The sequence below is a fragment of the Labrus mixtus genome, chromosome 11 (assembly GCF_963584025.1).
Source record: "Labrus mixtus chromosome 11, fLabMix1.1, whole genome shotgun sequence".
In the NCBI taxonomy this organism is placed as follows: Eukaryota; Metazoa; Chordata; class Actinopteri; order Labriformes; family Labridae; genus Labrus; species Labrus mixtus.
The window spans coordinates 12,648,699-12,669,040 of record NC_083622.1 but is presented as its reverse complement, the minus strand read 5'-3'; the positions used below and the strand labels follow the sequence as shown (position 1 = coordinate 12,669,040).

At 42.2% G+C, this 20,342-nt stretch overlaps 1 protein-coding gene and 1 long non-coding RNA gene across 4 annotated transcripts in view; both read right to left on the bottom strand.

The window, feature by feature from the left end:
• The window catches only part of LOC132983696 (mannosyl-oligosaccharide 1,2-alpha-mannosidase IC), a 213,985-nt gene extending 199,836 nt beyond the window's left edge, over positions 1-14,149 (bottom strand). For 2 of the 3 annotated variants that reach the window (XM_061050125.1, XM_061050123.1), the window contains exon 1: positions 4,320-6,002. In XM_061050125.1, coding sequence (XP_060906108.1) covers positions 4,320-4,892 — 573 coding nt within the window. In that variant the 5' untranslated portion in view covers positions 4,893-6,002. Of the gene's footprint in view, positions 1-4,319; positions 6,003-14,144 lie in introns of those variants that run through there. The other variant, XM_061050126.1, reaches the window with a different exon arrangement.
• A 2,978-nt stretch (positions 14,150-17,127) lies between these two features.
• Positions 17,128-20,236, bottom strand: LOC132983699 (uncharacterized). Its single transcript, XR_009674871.1, has 2 exons — positions 18,299-20,236; positions 17,128-18,266 (listed from the first exon to the last, which is right to left on the bottom strand). It is a non-coding gene; the product is annotated as an uncharacterized LOC132983699 (long non-coding RNA).
• Positions 20,237-20,342: the final 106 nt, after the last annotated feature.

Sequence of the window (20,342 nt, the reverse complement as noted above, 5' to 3'; positions counted from 1 at the left end):
AAACACAGTGACAAGCCTTCCAACTGAAACTGTCAGAGTCTGAATTCTTCCCCAAGCACCTAAATAATCATCCTGATAAGCCATCAAGTACACACACAAACACAAACACACAGTTAGCAGACACAGTCACAGGACAAAGAAGGCCTGAAGTCTTTTATTGCTCCGCTGGAGGAGGCTCTAACCTCGAGAGGCTGCAGCGTCTGTCCTCTCACTGCACCACTCTCAGCTGTCACATCTTCTCTAGGGCTGCACACAACTCACAATGTTGTCATTTGATTAGGATTGGGCTGATTGATATAAAAAAAAAAACCTCCTTGATTATTATTATGAATGCTAGGGGTGTAAATCTCCAGTTTATTCACGATATGATACAGTAATGATCCCGTCTTCTGTCCTCTTTTGCTTTTTTCTCTGACCACCACCGGGATGGGACTGTGGATAGAGTTGGAAATCAGAGAGAGAGATCAGGGAATGAAATGCGGGAAAGGAGCCACAGGTCAGATTCAAAACCGGGCCACCCGCTTGGAGGACTACAGCCTCTGAACATGGGGTACGTAAAGTAACCGATAGGCTACCAGCGCCCCATTCACATGTGGACTTGAATAGGGTTGCTTTTTTCGCCCTTCATACTTTCTCTAGCTCTATAAAAGTAGCATTTGAATAACTGAAGTGTCGTTTTTTATGACATTATGGGATTTACTTTTTGTTTATTTTTGTTGATGCACCTGTAAGGTAAAAGAAATCTGACCTGTGGCTCCTTTCTAGCATGTCATTCCTCTCTCTCTCTCTCCCTCCCTCCCTCTCCTCCTGATTCATAAACACAGCAGGAATACGATCCCTTAATAAAGGCTAGCACTTGAAAATGAGCTAGCTCAAGGCCACTCCATATGTCTGATAGTGATGTAAATATTACCGATTTGAAATGCTGAGTCTGTTTATTTGAAAAGGAAGAGTGCACTATGAATAATTCAACCCCTGGTAACACACTCGTGATCATTTGGGTTGTAATGTTTCATGTTTTTGGATTTGTCTGTGAAACAGCTTACAAACCAAAAGGTCCCGATCCGGATATCAAAAAGTGAGTCCCCTTAAGGTCTTCCCAACGGATGATCCCACTCAGACCTGATCTTTTTATTGGCAACAGGCTCTATATTCAGCGTATGCCCTCATCTGGCTGCACAGACATAACTCTATTAAAAAATTCAGCAGCCAGGGGAAAGAGCAAACCTCCTGCTTCGTCCGGTCCGTCTTTAAATTAATACTTCTCTTCTGATGTCTGTGATGATGTGCTGACCAGAAGAAGAGGGTCACATGGAGGCACAGGACTCCTCTGTTGTCCTCTTTGCTCTGCGTCTTCTGGTTTGTTTGGCCGTGCTCCTTCTGCACGCCGCATCTAGTGTTTTTGTTCCAGCACGCCAAGTTCAAACCTTAGTGAACGTAGAGGACAAAGCAGCAAAGTCTGTTTATGCAGAAAGGCCACCCCCCCCCACCCCACCCCTCCACTCCCCTGTTGCTTCAGGCCCAAATTTTTGTGGTTGCGATTCCCTGCTATCCATCCTTTCATGCCGGGGCCAACGAGGCAGCAACACAGCCGTGCAGGCGACTCAGTGAGCCATGACATCACAGAATTACAAATAGGAAGCTGTTTGAAAATGACTCTCATCTTCATCCTGCTGAGGACTTTTGGAGGAGAATGAACTACCTAGTGGCGGGGCGCCGCTGGAATAGGCAAACAGCACCCAGGCAACTTTGGCAGGATCTGCTGGTGAGGGGCGGTGGGGAGGGGGCTGCCTTAAAAAAAAAACATGCGTGTGATCAGACTGTTATTGTCCCTTGTTTCACCCTGGCTTGGCAGTGGGTGCGCACACACACACACACACACACACACACAGAGAGAGGAAGAAGGTGGGGAGTCTGCTTTCTTGTTGTTGGCAGTTGAGGAAAAACGATGCCCATTCACATTTTGGGCATTGAAGCACTCAGTGGGCAGGAGCAGACCCCCTTTTTTGTCTGCATTCTCTTACACTGACTGCTTTCACAGAGCCGCCCTGTCTGTACACAAGAACACAAGCGGAGCGAGAGAAAGAGAGAGAAAGAGAAAGAGGAAGAGAGAGAGAGAGAGAGAGAGAGAGAGAGAGAGACTGACAACCACACATTCAACTCTGTACATTTCATGCTTCACAGAAACATACATCAAAACATGTCGGGTTTCATTGTTGCACTTACTCTGTGCTTTTTTACATCTGTAAACCTGGACAAAGTGAGGGGATCGTGATGTGTCAGCCTGAGCTGGCAGCATGAAAGTGAGCCTCCGGGAAGAAGAGAAGCTGTTTGGAAAGCTGCCAGCAGGCTTGAGACAGTGGAAACTGTAGCTGCAACAAAGGAAAACACACACAAGAAAAAACCCAACACGAGGCTATGTGCATTGGACACAGAAGGGTGCAATGTAAGTATGAAAGCAGGACCTGTGTGTTCTCAAAGGCCCGTCACCCATCGACGCAATTAATATTCTGCAACGCCCAATAGCCGAGGAGGGCGTGGCGGAATATAACTTTCTCTCAGATGACAACTGTGACCCTGAGGCGAGAACTTTGCCGAGCTCAGCTGAACACAACAGGCGAGCAAAGTCACACTGACATTCGTCTGAACGAGCGTCAAAAAAAAAAAAAAAGAAAGAGGAGAAACAGTGAGTCAGGGAGAGATGAGAGCACGAGGGGCAAATCACCCGCTCCGTCCTCTGACGCCTCGCTTATCACCGAGCGCACCACCTCCAGGTACGAGAGGCATGCGAGGGTGACAGCAGGCTGGAAGTGAGAACGACAACGAGACTTAGCCGTGTCACATGCCAGGGCTGAAACCCATCTGCACATGCCAGGCCAACTTCCCCCTCCCTCCCTCCTCCTCCTCCTCCTCCTCCTCCTCCTCCTCTACACCAGGCTCACTCGCCTTGAGTGGGTACAGATGTGTGATCTCCAGACGCTCCTACTCGGGGAGTCCTTATTGGACCCACAGGGCTCAACAAAAGCTGGCACACATGCTTGAAGAGCTCCTGGCCAGAGTGTCAGTGCGCACACAGTCACATCATTTCCAGGCAATTGTGCGAGGGGAAGTGGGTGGGTGGGGGGGGGGGTGGAGGTGCTACAGCTGAGTGCGAGCACGGGACGTTTTATCATTCACGATGACCCGACAGAAGGCAATTTAACAGCTCGCATAACACACAAATATGGCGGTCTGATAAAGTCACATGAATTCACGCTCAAAGGCTTATGAACAGAATTAGAGCTGCAGCGATTATCTGCCACCAGAAGGAGATGATTTGCCACAAGAATATATAAAAGAGTTCAAGCTAAAGCGTCAAACATTTGCTGGTGTCTGCTTCATGAATGTACAGATTTCCTGTTGTCATTTCTGACAGTAAACAAGAAGCGTTTGAGTTTAAGAACAAGACCAAAAAGGAGATCACTTCAAGACAAAAAAGTTCAGCTTTTGTGTTAATGAGCACAAAATGTTCAGATTTTACTGAAAGAGGAATGCACCAACAATCACAACTTGCGGACATTTAAAGAATCTATAAGAAGTCCTGCTCCACTCAGGAGCCTTTACTTAAACCCTCCCATCGAACACATTCCTCAAAGCTACATCACATCCCTTCGTCTGATCGCTCACTTTCCTTTCCCTCTTGTTCTGATTGATTATAGGTTATTAGACTTCCATGTGAATCTCTCTGACAGACAGCGGAAAACATCCCGTGTTATCTTTAGTCCTGCCACTGTTCTCCAAAGGCACTGCATGGGTAAATTTAGACAAGTGATATGATTGAGAGGGATTTATTGAGTCTGTTTGACAGGCGCTGGGCAAACAACCGTCCCACCACTTCTACAGAGAAGAGCGGCTGCGGTGTCTGATAGTAAAATGAATCAACAAGAGAAATGTAATCATATCTTTTAAGGGGGGCATGATTGTTTTTGTTCATGTTTGAATTAGGCAGTTTGGGCCTCTTTTGCTCTATTAATCTGAAAAAAAAAACTACTGTTTTTGAGGAGGTAGTGGAGTGATCTGATTACTTTGATCCCTCGAAGCAGAGAACATGATTCATCTTGCAAAACATCTGTCCTGATATAACCTCAAAAAAACACACTTCCTGCTTCTCCCTGAGACCACGACATCTAGGCTATACTTCCCATAATCCCACCGCATCACTACAGCACTTCCACATAACACTGGAGGCTACTATATGTCAACTGTCCAAACATGTGGCCCGTCACGGTCCCCCCCCCCCCCCCCCCACCACCTTCAGGGTCTCTGTCACACATCCTTACCTCTTTGACTTTCTCCCGGCGCTCGTTGGTCATGGGGTCGCTCGGTTTGCCGCCGTCTCTCCCCAGAGGTGGTTTGAGCAGACACCTTTTGAACTTCTGGTAACTGAAAGTATCCGAGGTGGGTCCGTGGGCCGAGGTGGTCGCTTTATCCGAGACTGAAGGCTCCGTTTTGGACCTGGGTAGAGTCAAATCCTCCTGCGCTTTCCCCCCGGTGAGCCTCGCCTCGGGAGTCTCGTGAGAGACGGGCGGCTTGCGGCTCAGACTCTTCAGCTTGGTGCTGCTGGTCTCCCCTTTGGCCGGGGTCATGCCCCTCAGCGCGTGCTCCTGGTCCTTGGGTCTTTTCAAGTGCTCCCTGGCATCGTTCTCGGAACCGGAGCCGGAGCCGACGGTGACCGGCTGGGTCTCGGTCTTGGACAGAAAAATGCGCTTTAGCCGAACGGAGTCGGGCAAAAAGAAAAGGGCCCCGAAACACAGCGTCACCAAACCCGAGAGAAAGAGCAGAAAGACGAATTTCTGGGACAGGCGCAGACCCATGCCCGATGCTGACACACCGGGCAACTTTCGGAAAACCATTGAAACTTTTCTTAGGACGTCGCCTTACAGTAGTTTTTTTTCCCCCTGCACCGTGTTTGGACTGTCTCCTCTCTTCACCGAGCAGAGTCTCTGCTGCCTGGGGGCAATGTTAGAAGAAGAAGAAGAAAAAAATAGATACGCGGGATTTTAAACACACCCCCGTGACACTTCCAGAGGAGCATAAACAGTGTGCCGGAGCTGTCTTTATCTCGCTATCGATTGGATCTGCATGTACGCGGAGGTTAGGCCTGCCTACATCTACAGTTTAGCAGTCATTTGGCGACACAACTCTGGAGGGGTTTGAGGTTTTTTTTTTTTTATCTGCACAACGCGAGCACCGACATCAATGCGCAGCAGGATTTTGGTTCAAAATGTAAATCACACATCAACACGGGGCTTTTCGGGTGGCTGGTAGATAAATGGCACTGGCGTTTACTGAAGCAACTGAGCTGTATTCAAGAATAACAGGATTACTGGAGCACACGCCAGGCTAACAGATAAATGCACTTTGATTAGAAGAGATAGTGACACGTCTCGCAGTTCGTAGGACAAAGTTGTGTCTCGTTGCATTATTCCACGCCGTGCATTATCGATATTATTAACACATTGCCCTATGGTGCAAAAACCTTCAGCGTGCAGCCAAGCATCGTTTCCTTGTTGCCGATATGCCGAGCCACGTTGCTGCGATAGGCTATATAAGCTCCGGAAATCTCATTTGTGAAAAATGAAACGCAGTGTTTAGTGTGTGTGTGTGTGTCTATCCTGTACAGCTGGTGGACGGAAACGCGTGTGCATGCATGTCGCCGATCTGTCAATAACACTCCTCCAGGAAAAGCCTCCCGTTTCCTCCTCTCCCCCACCACTGGCGTCAACACGCCGGGCGAAACAAATCGCCGGATGACATTAAAAGAAGGCGGGTTTTGTCCCATGCGAAGTTATCCTAGCCCCCCTGATGATCCCGATCCAGAGAATGCAAAAAAGAAATCCACCATCCAGTCTGACCGCCGGTTTTCCTCAGTAAAGACAGACAGACAGACAGACAACAACACCGCCGCGGCGTCGTCGCTCCGGTACCCCGCCGCCGTCTCTCCGTCTCTCCGCCTGCCTGCCGACAGTGCCGCGCTCTCTCGCCTGTAGCGCGTTTGTGTCGCCGTGCCGTGGACGTCCGCCTGCGTAAGAAAGAAAAAAACAGCAAGAGGAGATGGGGCTGGAAATGTAACATATAGTGCGGGCAGGGCGAGGAGATGAGAGGAGAGGAGAGGAGGGGGAGAGACGAAACGCTCCACCGCTCGTTCAATCCAGTGGGCTGGTCGGGTTTCTTGATGGATATTCAGACCAGCTTATCAAAACACAGTTAAGCCGTTTGGACAAAAGGAGAGCTGGGTCTGAATGGCTCTCTGCAACGTTTGAAAATCATCCACACCCACGAGGAAAATGAGCTTGTTTAATCCTGGAAAAGCTTCTAGAAGAGGATGTCAGCTACATATGTCTCTACAGCACACTGGAATTAAAAAAAAAAGCACTACATTGAGATAAAAATAAATAAAAAATAAAGGAAGAAAATCATGCCTGGGAAGTTTTTCCAGCCCATCATAGGAAATTCCATTTGAATTTGTGCTCATTTCAACACCTGACTGTGTAGTGGTGGAACAAGCAGCCCAGTTAGAAACCCTCAGTCCTGAATAAGCCTTCAGGATATTCTTGAATTTGATTTCTATTTTTTAGAGTGTTAAATTCCCACTGAATCGTAGTTTTTGATGTAGAAATTTGGCTAACACTAGATTCAAATAGGTAATAAAGACACAACCCAAAGTCTGAAAAGCCAAGCTAGTCTTTTCACAACACTTAGGCTACCCCAAGTTTAGACATTTTATGGTTCCGACTACAGTTCTAAACAAACATAGCATATTATGTGAGATAAAGCCAACATTAAACAAAGTTTTATATCCGACATTTAAAGCTAAACTAGCCAAGATAACCTTTTCCCATAAAGATATATTTACATCATGTTTGTACTTATTATTAGATATAACTTGATGCCTTAATATGTATTTATATAGCATTAAAAGTAAGGTCATACCTCCTGGAAAAGCTATGGCTATAGCATCTTTGTTTGGCCTAGAAAAATTGTTACCACTTCTAATAATAGTTGATCATCTATTTTTTGTGTGTGTGCTGGGGAAAGGCAATTTCTTCATGCCAGTTGGGTTGAGTGGTCTTTGAGCAATCTTGAAATGCATTCACAGCAGAGGTAATTGTTGTCAAGTTGGCTGCAGGATTTCTTTATAGGTTCCCAAGATAAAAAAGAAAATAGCCTTCCAATGGAAAATGTTCAGTATAAACTGAGGCAGGGTGCCCATGAGGGAACACAGAGGTCAAGGGTTAAACTCTTGTGAAGACTAAAGTAGGCCTTCACTCACAATACATAGGCTATATTCTGTAATATCTATGCTCGTTGTGACTGATTGATATTTTACATTTGGCTCATTGGACCTGTAATGTTTCAAAGCTTTAAATTAATTTGACTTAATCTAAAAATCCTGTTTCCTTATATTTAAAAAAAACAGATATCTGAGAATGAATGAAGAAGCTATGCAAGAAGTGACAGAAGCTTTGGTATCTAAGGGCCTGCTGTTAGCTTTTTTGGTAGGTCTTTTGGGCAAATCCCACTGTCATCATCAGCCGATGGACTGTGCCCAGTTGTCATGGAGATGTATCTGCGGACACACAAGCTCAGTGAAGCTGTCAGGACTCAGATCAATCTCCACAAATGAGCAGATTCTAGCAGCCGAAGAAGACTGGGCGGAAAAAGTTGGAATGTCTTGAATAAGCAAGGAGTGGGCTATGATTTTTGCAAATATAGCACACACCTACATCAAAAATAATTTTAAAAATTGAATTTGTTCTACCATAACTGGTGCCGAAACTTTTGAACGGCGAGTTTCCATAATGTCAACATAAGCAAAGTAGATTCAAAACTGTAAGCACAGTGTTTTTTTTTAGGATTAAATAAGATTGATTGGCCTGTAAGTCGGCCATTACCAAATAGCCCGCACAGCACAATTCAGCTAATGCACCTGAAAGCAGGAATGAGAAAATAAAGGTCTGATCGGTTTCAATATGGGTCTTTAATTACAAGTCGACCTCCCCATCTAATGGCCTCTAGCTGCTCCTCTGAGACCAGGTGGCTTATTGTCATTCTGCTGTCCAAAAGTAGCCTCAGGGTATCCTTACAATCAACGTATTCATCGTGGACCATCAGTGTCATTGACGCGCCTGACCATGTCTGATGAACTCTAAATGAACCTTAAGTACAGATCAGTCCCCCCCTCTGTCTCCTCCTCTGTTATATGAAAAATCATTGTAATATTAATGGCGATGTTTGTGCAAGTAATAAGGCCTTATCACCATCTGACACGTTAAACTCCTCAGGCTGTTTTTTCAGTCATCATCAGATGCCTATGGGTGGATGAGCTCATTTTAAGGTAATTTGTAATGCCTTTGACCTCACGTTCTGTACTGTTACACCTTCTCCCTGAGCAAACCTAATTGAGTTAGACCGGTTGTCTGTAATTTCAAGAACAGGGGGGTAAAGAAGACAGAACTCTTGAATTAGCCTTTTTATTATGTGATCCAAGAGCATTTCCTCTAAAGAGGAAGTAAATCTATGAAGCATTTTTGTAGGCTTCATCGCTGACAAAAGGACAGTTTGTAGTAAGAGACAGGGGCTTTGTGCTGGCTTAGCGCCAGTGCAAAATGATGATGCCTGAATATTATGCATTTCATCATTTCTTACACTACACACAAAGCTGACACTTTAGGTGCACCTGTACAGTCTGATGAAATGCAATACAACTAGTCTGCAATAAAGGCGTGATGTACAGTTTTTTTTTTGACAATGTCATCAAGATGTTGATTCAATTCATGCCTAGTTTTTTGGTTAGATTGGAAACTATGCTGTAATGCAGAGGTTCATGACCTTTAATGACCTGACCACAGGCCTGTCAGATGAAAACACTGAAGTCTGAATTATACATCTGCATCCAATCTTCTGCATATAAGTTGGCGTAGCCTTGTACCGATGCGGAAACCTAAGTATGTAGCCTGACGAGCACATCCTCAAAATGTCTACATTTTCCTCTCCTGGCTTGCACCACACCGAGTATATGTGTTCTTTGTATCATGAACCTCAGTGTGTTTAACGCAGGCTTACTAGTAGCATAAGCTAACAATGCTATCGATCTGAATATTCCATCTCCTCCGATGTCTCCTATCTTTCCTACTTTGCAATGACTGCAGTATAATCAACTAGTGCTCATTTGTCAGCTCCAACTCCAACATAATACCATCAGTTTCAGTCACCATGGTTACTTGTACACAAAGAAGCAGAGAATGTGGTGGAAGCAGAAACTGGCAATAGAACTAACACTGAAGTGGCACTGCTAACTAGAGTCTTTAGACGGAGTAATGAAGAGCTACAGAGACACATCAACACACAAGTACGTAGTGCTCACAATGGCATAGGCCACGATGCCCTGAATCAAAGTCAAAGTCTGCCGAAAACTGTTGGTCTTTAAAAGTGCATTTCAGGAACAAATCAGTGACATCACTGAGAGTATGTCCATATTTATATAGCCTATAGTATATGTATCCATGTCATTTAGCTAAATTAATCCTCAATACTTTTAGCCAAGTTTAACCATTTGACCTTAACTTTAAGCTATTTATTTAATTGTTTCTAGTTCCTTTCATGCTACCACTACTACTACTATGCCACATAATCAGTACAATTTTCCAACATTCATATTTCTCTAACAAAACTCCATAGTGCACTTTTAAGCTAAACCATTCAACTATCATGTATTTATTCCAAGTACCTGCTGGCAACAACACAATTACCATTTGATGGTAACAGTATCTCTTGTTACTCTTGTTATCTCTTGGAGTCACTTTTGTTAAAGGCCACAATCCGAAACTTGTCCAAACACTTTGAACAATATAAATGTGGTTCAGTATGGCAATACTGTTAACTGACCTCAGTGATAAACCTTTAATTGAATTAACACGTTCTCTTAATGCTGGCAAAAATTACCATTATAGATTTTTGTTAAAGTAAAATTTATGGCAGAGCTGTTTTTATTGGATTGCATTATATTGAGTGTATGTGTTGCACAGCTCTTGAAAATAGGAATACCAATAATGTATGTGGCATTTAGGATGAATTCCACCTTATGGATTATTCATAAGTTTATGCTGATTCGAGCAACATAAAAATACCAACTGCTGCCTTTTTAAGACAACTTAATAGGCACATCAAGTCGGTGTTTCTCAAAAGGCCAAACACATGAGTCCAGTTGTTGAGCACGCGTGAAGTCGTGCCAGCCAGTGACAGCCCAGTTTATCACCAGGATAGATGAGCAAGGCAATGCAGTCTCACCGCTAGCAAACAGGGAAGGGTGAAGTCAAAGCACAAACACATTTTTCAACTCAAATGAATGGTTTTTAAAAGTAAATGGTACAAAAGTCACATCTTGTTTACTTTGCATTCCCTTTTACCGCTGAAACAAACTGCTGGCCAGATGCAGTTATACTTCTTCAGATGTCATGCATGGTGACTTTTGGCTCTTTGTAATGCAGCGATGGCAACGCGCACATACACACATAATAAATACACAAAAACAGCATCTTCATCTGAACACACTGGCATCCAAGATCCTGCATGTGCAATCATAATTCATCAGCAGGGAGAGGGAAATCTGGCGCTACATGTGAAGTTGTTTGCATGTGGCTAATAAGGATGCATCCCTCAGATGGGCTTTGTTCCCACTCTGATTCATTTATCATCAGTTGGGAAGCTTTTTCCACAAACAGAATACATTAGAGGCTGGGAGAAATGGTCTTGTGCCATCATTTTCAATTTTCTTAATTGGCATGTGATAATAATCAGAGCAGAGTTATACTGTCAGAAAGTACTTTTTTCTCCTCCCTCAAAGACCAGTATAATAAGAGTTACAGACAATGACCAGTGAGCATCTGTATGATGGAAACAGCCGACTGTCTTTACAACATTTTCTGCAGATGGTCACAGATAAATTATGTCCTCTGATCCAAAACTATTTCTGCTCTTGTATTCAAAAATTCAATACCCAACTCCCAGTGATGTTTTATTCATCCAACAAGATGCCAGTGAAAAAAGTCCATCTCTGTGTTCTGCTCGTTCCAATGCATCAAGCAGCAGGCAGAGATGTATTGGCCCGTGCCAGCATGTCCGGATTAATAATGTCACAGAGCCTGCGATTTGTTTCTCTAAGCACCGCTGCATAGCATCCTCTGACATTGGGAATCATGGCCTGGCAGGACTCTCGATGTCGAGCCATAAATACCAGCCGTCATTTTATTTTTATTTTGCGATGTTGACCCTGGTGCATGATGTGGGAGTGATATACAAGTCCTGACAAATCAAATAGCAAATGTTGACCATAATGAAACCCTCCATGTACTTCGGGGACACTGGCACCTCTATTCTGATGGTGCTTATTCACATCCTCTTATTGGTTTGTTGAAGCTGTGCTCCTCTTGCAGTGATAAGAGTATTATTCAGATCCTTTTCTTATGCAGAAATAGTATATACTACTACAATGTTGAATTCATTCTGTCACATGATTTTGTAGATCATGGAAGATCAAGATCATGCAAGACCATTGTTAAAATCGTAAGAATAACATACATATATTAGGGGTTTATGTATATACATTATATATTAATGCCTCCAGAGCTGTGATCCACAGTGTGTATTACTACATTCAATGATTGATTAAAATCTTTTCTTTTTTTCAAATGCATCAAGCCTGGAAATAAAATTATACACAAGATTCCTTGTGGGGGGGGGGCCTCAGGGAGCACTTCTGGGCTTGTGGGGTGGTGGGTCAGTGCCTAACTCAAGGGCACTTCGACAGTGCTCAGGAGATGATCTGGCACTCCTCAAGCTACCAGACCAATTTACAGATTTGGTCTGCACCGGGACCATCTACCCTCCAGCTCCCAACCCAAGTCCCTACAGACTGAGCTACTGCTGCCCCAAGTACAGTTTTAAAGTGTTGACTCAAGCATCCACAACTATTGACTTTACTATACAGCAGTGTTTCTAGAAACTTTTTCTGTGGATGTATTGCTGCCAATGTTTGTCAGAAACTCTTTTAACTGTTCTGCCTCTCTCGGAAATCTCTTGGAAAAGAGACTTTTTTTTATCTCAACCATTGTTTCTCCTGGTTGAATAAAGGTTAAAATAAAACATGTTCAAATGTAATTTTGATAACCTCAGAGCAGTTAAAGACCTGCGACCCCCCCCCCCCCCCCCCCCAGAGATCTTTGAAGCCCGACTTAGGGGAGCCTGGACCCCAGGTTGTGAACCAATGCTATAGAGGTAGCAATGGCAGTATTCTCATATCATTATTAGAAGCTACTTGAAGTCTCTGTAAATTTGCTTTTTTTCTAGTTTGAACACAATGGTGCAGCATGAGTTTCATGCTGCACCATTGTGAGGTATTCATTATACAGAAAGAGTTGGACTTAAGTTTGTTTTTACTGTTCATGGCTGACAGAATTTAAAATACTTCTTATTGTTTTAGAATAGTTTTTAAGCTGATGATCAGAGTTTCAATGTAATGTCTGAATATTTAAAGAAACATGTACGAGTAGCTGTCAGACAAATGTGGAGTTCAAAAATAACATTTGTGTTGTAAATGAGGAGGAAGAAAGGAGCTTAAAATGAAAGTAAAATGTTCAATTCAGGAATTAATGAAAATAATCGAAGTAAAAAGTTTCTTAAAAATGAACCTGAATGTATTACTCTGTTACATTCCTTAACATGCTTTCAAACGTTACTAATTATTCTGCTAATAAATGTGTTTATTCGTGCATAATTCCTGCAGTGGGACTAAACTGACCCGCTACTCTCTCGTCTTCTTCCTCAACATAAATAGAAATCAGCTCAGATCAGCCAGCAGTGCAAGTAACTATCAGCGGAACAATAAGCTCTGCGTTATTGCCTCGCTGAAGTTAAATTTGTCTGATCCTTTTATAGAAAAGACAAACAGCCAAACTGCTGCGAGTGTTTGCGTGTATGTGGCCCCCGGGTGACCCGTCTCAGCCACACTCATGATCAAAACATTCTCTCACAATCGAAAAAAGAAAACATTTTCAAAGGAAATAAGCCGACGGAGACGAATCTGAATATTCACTTGTGAGGAACATCGATGTGATGGTTCAGGGTTGTTGTTGTTTTTTTTTTATTGCATAAACACAACAATTAGCCATACATTAGCGGGGGTATATGGGCCATGTAAATGAGAGTGAATGCAATAGCAAACACACCATTAAGCTGATGGAAAAGGGCCACAGAGCGCCTGACTCCCCCCCCAGCACTCTGATTAAACGCACCACTCCCACAGAGAAATAACAAGTGAAAAAGTAGAAGATGGTTCAGAGATGACAGAGCATGGAGCTGTGTATATGTATGGCTACACAGTGCCCTCCACTGGTGTTTTATCTGCATTACAGGCACACTGCTGCTTAGTCATTGAGGCCCGGTGTTGGAGGTTAAAAGTTCAGCTACAGGTCATTAGCATCCATTAAAACTGATTCTGTTTCTTGATAGACTATGCACACATTGTGCGCCCGAGGTGCTCCTATAAAATTAGGCAAATAAACACGAAACCCTGCACGTATTTAGAGGTGGCCGGCAGAGATTTCTCCAATATTCAAAACAAACAGCATCATTAAATGTGAAGGGCAGCCACTCTAAATGTTAAAGAGCGGTCAGGAGAAAAATAAGCAATTTAAAAGGCTCCATCATGATGGGAACCCAAATCACAAATAAGTGAGCCGCTGTCTTTTTACAGCAAATGAACATACGGATGGTTCCATCAGGAAAGCTTTCAGACTCATTTCACTCTCCACATGTAAAAGAGCAGCACTGGGCAAAGCTATTAAATAGCTAACATGAGTTTATTTGATGTATATTTCACCGTTTAAACACCCATGATGTCTGAGTCGCTCACGGTATGAACCGGGTTTCTCTATTTGTTCATCATGTTTTTTTTTTGTAGCTTCTCATTAATTCACGAGCAAGAGTTGGATTAAATATTTATTTCAACAAAATCTGATTATTGTGGCTGAAAGGACGGTGGACTAAATGATAATATAACATACAAACATGACAGGACAAAGGTGCAACAGAAGGTTAATATATCACAGAGTCAAGTTTTGTGTGAAAGATGCTCAGCGTACAGAAAAGCAGAAAGAAAGCAGCAGCACAGGAAAAGAAAAATCCAATATATAACCTCCACAAAGTGCAACCTTCTTAAAAAATTACCATAGAGCTGAATCGAGTCTTTTTTTTTTAAATACTGACCCAGAAAAACTGATTCAGAGGACAGCTTAAGAAGTATGATTGCAGTGTGGGTTTAGGTTGCATTCAGGACAATGTGCAGGGGTCGTCTTCCTCATGTTTTATACAAGTCTGTATGTCTCCTCATAGAAGTTTAATTTAATGGGAAAGACACATTTGAAAGACAGAAGAAGAAAGAACAATGCACTTCTCTGGTCTTTGCATTTATTTCTTGTAAATCACTTTATCATTTTAGAGTTTCCTTTGCTGCCTTGCTTCCACAAAACACGTAAACTAATCCATCTTTGGTTGAATTCTACACCAGTAGAAAACCAGCAGACCGAGGCGCGGCTTGTCAACAGGCAGGGTGGGCGGTTGCAGGACAGTAGGGACCCCCCCCCGCCCCCCCGAGGGCTGACAAACTGAAAACGACAGCCGTGGCTCAAATTGTGCAAAGTTTGCCACGGCACTTTTTAGTCTGCTTTTTATGCAAAAGTGCCGTAACTAAGCTCAGCTGTCATCACATCTTTGTATGTTCACAGGCACAGCGTGAGCTCCACATACACACACACAGTCAGACATGCACTCACACACAGTGCTGCGCTCCCCCGCTGGCTCGGCTGATCCTGTCTCGCCCCTGTTACGCCTCTGTTACCACCTCAGAATATGGTACAGAGGCGGGATCACTTCGTCATGACAGTGTGCTGCCAGTCTGGCCTTCACTCTGGAGCAGAGACACTTGGATTAAATAACTTTGGCTAGCACAACACCATCGCATTTGTTCTTTGACGTTCAACATTAGTTTACTTAGCAAGCAGAGCAGCCGAATGTGTCTCTGTGTTCCACTGGCCGTGACTCAGTCGAGAACGCACCGCCAGGAGTCACATTTACTGTTGGCGGGGCCACATGTGAATTTTTGCCAAGGGCCCTAACTGACTGTAGAATAATCCGTAGATGGTGATTACAGAGGATGAAAGGTTTGCATTGACCCCAAGAATGGTCTGACTTTGGGAAACTTGAGAATTTGTAAGCTTAGCGTAGCAAAAAGACAGGAAATGGACTGAAAGCTACAAAATAAACCTTTTACCAAGTTAAAAGCTCAAACATTAACCACGTAAATGTCTTCTCATTAATATGTACAGAAACAAAATAACATTAATAACCTGGTGTTGATTTTTTAAAAAGCATATCAGCGGGATTTTTTTTGGGGTAGGTGCAGCAACTTCCTGATGCTAAGCTAACCGGCTAGGTAACTTAATTTGTATTTTACAGCTCATAGAGTAGAACTGTTTTTTGTTTAACTAGACATCAAACTACTATTTTCATCTTGAATAAACATTACAACTTGATCCCTGCGAAGAAGAGCACTGTTTTCTGTTATTGTTTAAATCTACAACGAATGTACAGAATGTATCATTAAAAGTGATGCTATGCTTTAAGACCCAGATGAGCAGATTGTTGTTCTGTTACTGTGAACCAGACAATGTTCTCTACTCACTGTAAAAACAAACATTAACGTTGAGGTTTTCTCTTACATAATATCACAGATTTCAGGGATGGAGCCGACTCTTCTCTCACACAGACAAAACTTAGGCTATTGTTTGCTTGTTATGTTGGTGATCTGGGAATTGAAGCTTGTTTTACTGTGTACTTACAGTTAATTCCTCTGGATGAGCACCAGCTAAATGCCTACAAATCCAAATATAAAGAGGACTTTTCAACCGACAACAACTCTTGTAATTACAGTCTCAAATTAGATTCCTCAGATGTAAAAAATGAACTTGGCCACTCGGAGGCTTCGGCTGGAAAACAACAGAACGCAACAACTGCCAACAATTAAAATGAGTGAGTGTTATAAATAGAGGATACCCATTCCAGGAATACAACAGGGAGGCCAGGCTGCTTAAATGGAGACATTGTGGATCCATTTAACTGAAATAGAAGCGAAGTAAACAAAGTGCCTCATCCAGAGCAGCCTGAGTTTTCTCCAAGGAAATCTAACACATTTTCTAGAGTGAGCTATAAACCCTTAGATTGATACTTTCACTAAGGAGCTATTTTGTAAATTCAGATTTAACGTACAAGCTCCTGTGAGAGCTTTCCATTTGTGATACTTTTGGCGCCTCCAGTGGCCAAAGCGGTAACTTTGATCTTGTCCTGTACATGTAAAGAGGAGTTTTTACCGAAGAATCTCATGATGCTGTCTTTGATCATTTATCAAGAATCTTTTTTTTTTTTTTTTTCGTATTTTGGGGCTTTTTGCCTTTATTTAGATTAGACTCTTTGGAGCTTTAACTAATACGAGAAGGGGTTAAAAAGTTAACGTAAGAAATGTCCTATCCAACGTGGCACAGATGGCCTAGCGGTTAGGTCACTCCCCATATAATATAAGGAGGCTATATGGTGCACTCATGTGGTGATGGACACATCTGAAAAACGAGTTTCCGAGTTGTAAAACGCACATGAACGCCTGCTCAAGTCAGTCGCAATAACTCGGAAACTTGTCAAAAAAATGAGGTGCCCGACTTGCTGTCATTATGGTCATCACATGGGGGGCAAAATATGTTTTGTAAATGTTAAGATTCTTTTTTGTTAATTCATGTACTGCACATCAACTTTTTGCTGAAATATAACTTTTACAGTCACATTTCACTGGTCTTTTCTTTCAAGCATCAACAATATTTGTTGTTGTTGTTACAACGTTCCGACTTTCAAAACGGAAATCACGTGAACACACTGAAGTCGGAAGAACAACTTCCAAACTCAGAAACTGGGACCATCAGGGGGAGGGGCTCAGGGGGGGGATACATCTCTTCACATTCATAAGAATCCGACACAGACACAGCATAGCTATAAAGTAAAACTTTAATCTGGAATATAGTATCTGACGTGTTTTCACCTCTGGTTGTTCTCTGGTCACCGTTACAGTTAGTGGAATGATGAAAGCTAAAGGTTAATCAAGGACAAAGTGCACACTTGTTATCTTCCAGGTACTGATTTGTACAGATAATACATTTCTAATACATGTTTCTTTAAATATCTAATAAATTCCCATTTATGTGTATATCAAATAAAAATCTAAATTATTGCAAAGTTTAAATTTGCAAACAATTGACTGACACATAAATTCAACAAACACATGAAAAAAAAAAAAACATGGAGAAATAGAATCAAACTTTCCATCTTGTCATGGCATTCACTGCAGGTAAAAACACCTCAACCCTTCTCTGTTAATAAAGTACATTCCTCTTCCCTGTGAGGTGTCACCTGATGCACCATGCACACTGCATTAAAGCCACTTATTGCTGTCCGACGTGGGTGTTAGAGATAAAGGTACAGCTTTGTTAAAGTGCTCACTGTGGTGAAAGATGACGGAGGACAGGAGGGTGGAGATCAGGCTAACTGAGAACGATGATGTGAACAAAGGAGGGGGAAGACTTCTTTGGTGGTGGAGTGATGACACCGTGAGGTCATAATGGTGATGATGTTTGAGTGTCACACTGTAGTTACTACCTGTGCAATTTAACAGTGTGGTTAACAATGTAACCGTTAGCACCTCTAGGCTGGTTCAGTATTTAAAGGAACATAGCAGTGTTTTTGCATATTTTAGTTCATATAGTAGAAATCATGCAGTAACCAAATTAGTCTTTTTAAACATTCTGTAGTGTCAATCATCGTGTTTCAGTGTTTTTCAGCAACCATTTATTTCCAATTGTTTGAGTTAAAGTCTTTCATGACGCTTTAGGTTTTAATATTTCGGTCATTTTAAAACATTTTGCCTGAATGTACATCGAAACAGTTCTTGTTTTTTTGTAATTGTTCCGACAGTTCAAACTGAACTTCGTAATTTTTCTTTTTAAAACTTCTGATTCAAACTAAGTTTGTGCCGTTTTTGACGCCCCCCTGTATACAAAGCAATGAATATTTCATTTTAATTGAAAATACTTTGGAAAAGAAATAATTGACATGAAAACCAAGAAACAAAACTATGTCAATGTACACAAGGGGACTTCAATACTGATTTTAAAAACTCTTTGAAATGTTTTTTTATCTAAAAGCTGACCTGATCGACACCAGTTTAGAGACTTTATGACATTCTGCTTCAGTGAACGAATGGGAACCATTTCTGTCTGTTTAACAGAGTAAGAAGTACACAAGTAAGAACCTGAAACGTGCAAAAACAACACTTTGTCCCTTTAAATAAAGAGATCTGAATGTAATTGATGCTTTCTCCTAACTTTTCCCAGAGAGAACAGTCTAACATAAGGAGCGCTGAGTTTGAGAACAAAGCTCATAAGCTGTTCTGATTATTGTTTGTAGAAGTTCATTCAGCCTCTTTCTCCTTGAGTCTCTTTTCCACAGTGTAACGTTTGGGTGACAAATGCCTCCGAGTGCAGTTTAAAGTAAACATGAGATGATTTAAAAAAACAACAGTGAAGTCTTACAGTAACTTCTGTAAAGCACATGAAGTGAAGCAATGCACATGATGCACATAAAGCACTTGATCATAAAAGCAAGGGACAGAAGTCCCTGTAAAGTAAAAAACTACAATAAATTACAGTAGTGTAGTTCAACAAATAAAGCACAAGTGTGTAAAGCAAAAAAAAAAGCAGAGATAAAAGTTAAAGCTGCAGTTGATGCTGGTGAAGCAACATGTCGACATTTTGAGTCCAACACATTCAATGAAAACATCAGCAATGACTCGAAACAAATCTGCTCTTTAGTGCGAACATTAAGACACAAGCCATGACAATGTAAAGGCAAAAATCATGTGTATGCAGATGACAGTATAATCTATGCACACAATGAAACAGGTTCTTCTAAAGGCTGTATGGCTTCAGATTAAGGTTGAACATTTCTCTCACAGAGCAGAGACAATGTTTGACTGAAGATGTGTTTGGTATGACAAGAACAAGTATGAAAATAGTGTTCCTTTTCTCAGAGAAATTAAAGGCTTTGGATTAACAGAAAGGGATGTGATGAATGTAGTTTTCATTCAAATAGGAGGCTTTTGGATTCCCTCCACACATCACATTCACTAATATATGTTGATGTTATGTTAAAAGGTGTTAAAACACAACAGCTGTGCAGAGTATTAAGCATTTCCTCTCTGAGTCACTCTGCTTTCACACAGCTACATGTGAGTCGGAGGATTTGACGTTAAGTACTAATTCGCTGCATCCTTCCTGAAATGTACTCGCAGATCTTAGCAGAGGAGAAAAGGGTAGAGACAATCACACTGCAGTTAAATGAAAGCCAAATCACCGAGCATCTGAGGAGATATGAAAATATTTTCCCACGGGTTCTGAAGGTGCAATTTATAGCGTATTTTAGAACATCATAAATTCAATGCAGCATGTAAATTTTTATCGCTTAAGCAGCGATAAAAATTGTGTTTCTATTAGGATTGGGTAAAGGGCTGCATGCCATTTGGTTTTTAAACAAGCCTCCTCTCTCTTTGAACCTGTACTTGTTGACATTTTCAGCAGCGTTCCCGACACTGTCACACATGCTGACATTTCACAATGTCAATTCAATTTTGGTGGAGACTGGGAAATGAGATGCATTACCGTCTGACCCTCCCAGCTTTCTCCGCTGCAATAAAAACTGTTTTTTAAATTTCGGAAGCAGGAAAAGTGTCAGGGGGCAAAGAGAGAACTAAACGCAATCGGCAACAGTGCAAGTTTGCATGAGTGTACACGTGATCATACTAATAAACTCTTTTTGCTTGCTGCAGCGATCACAGCAAGTCATTTACAATCACAGACGCTTTAAGGAGAATGTGGAGAGGAAAGTCTTTGAGGTTGATTTGATGTTTCTGTTGGTTGTATTTTAAGCTTTGTAGATGTAAGAGGATCAGGAAGGACTGAATGGTCACTCTTACTTGAAAAGAGCACTAGAGCAGTGAAACAAAGCCTACATAAAATACCTCCTGTGTTTTAGGGGTGCTGGTGGCCTAGTGGTCCATGTACAGTGGCCATAGTCCTACAAGTGGGCAGCCTAGGTTTGAATCCGACCTGCGGCTCCTTTCCTGCATGTTATTCCCCTCTCTCTCCCCCCCC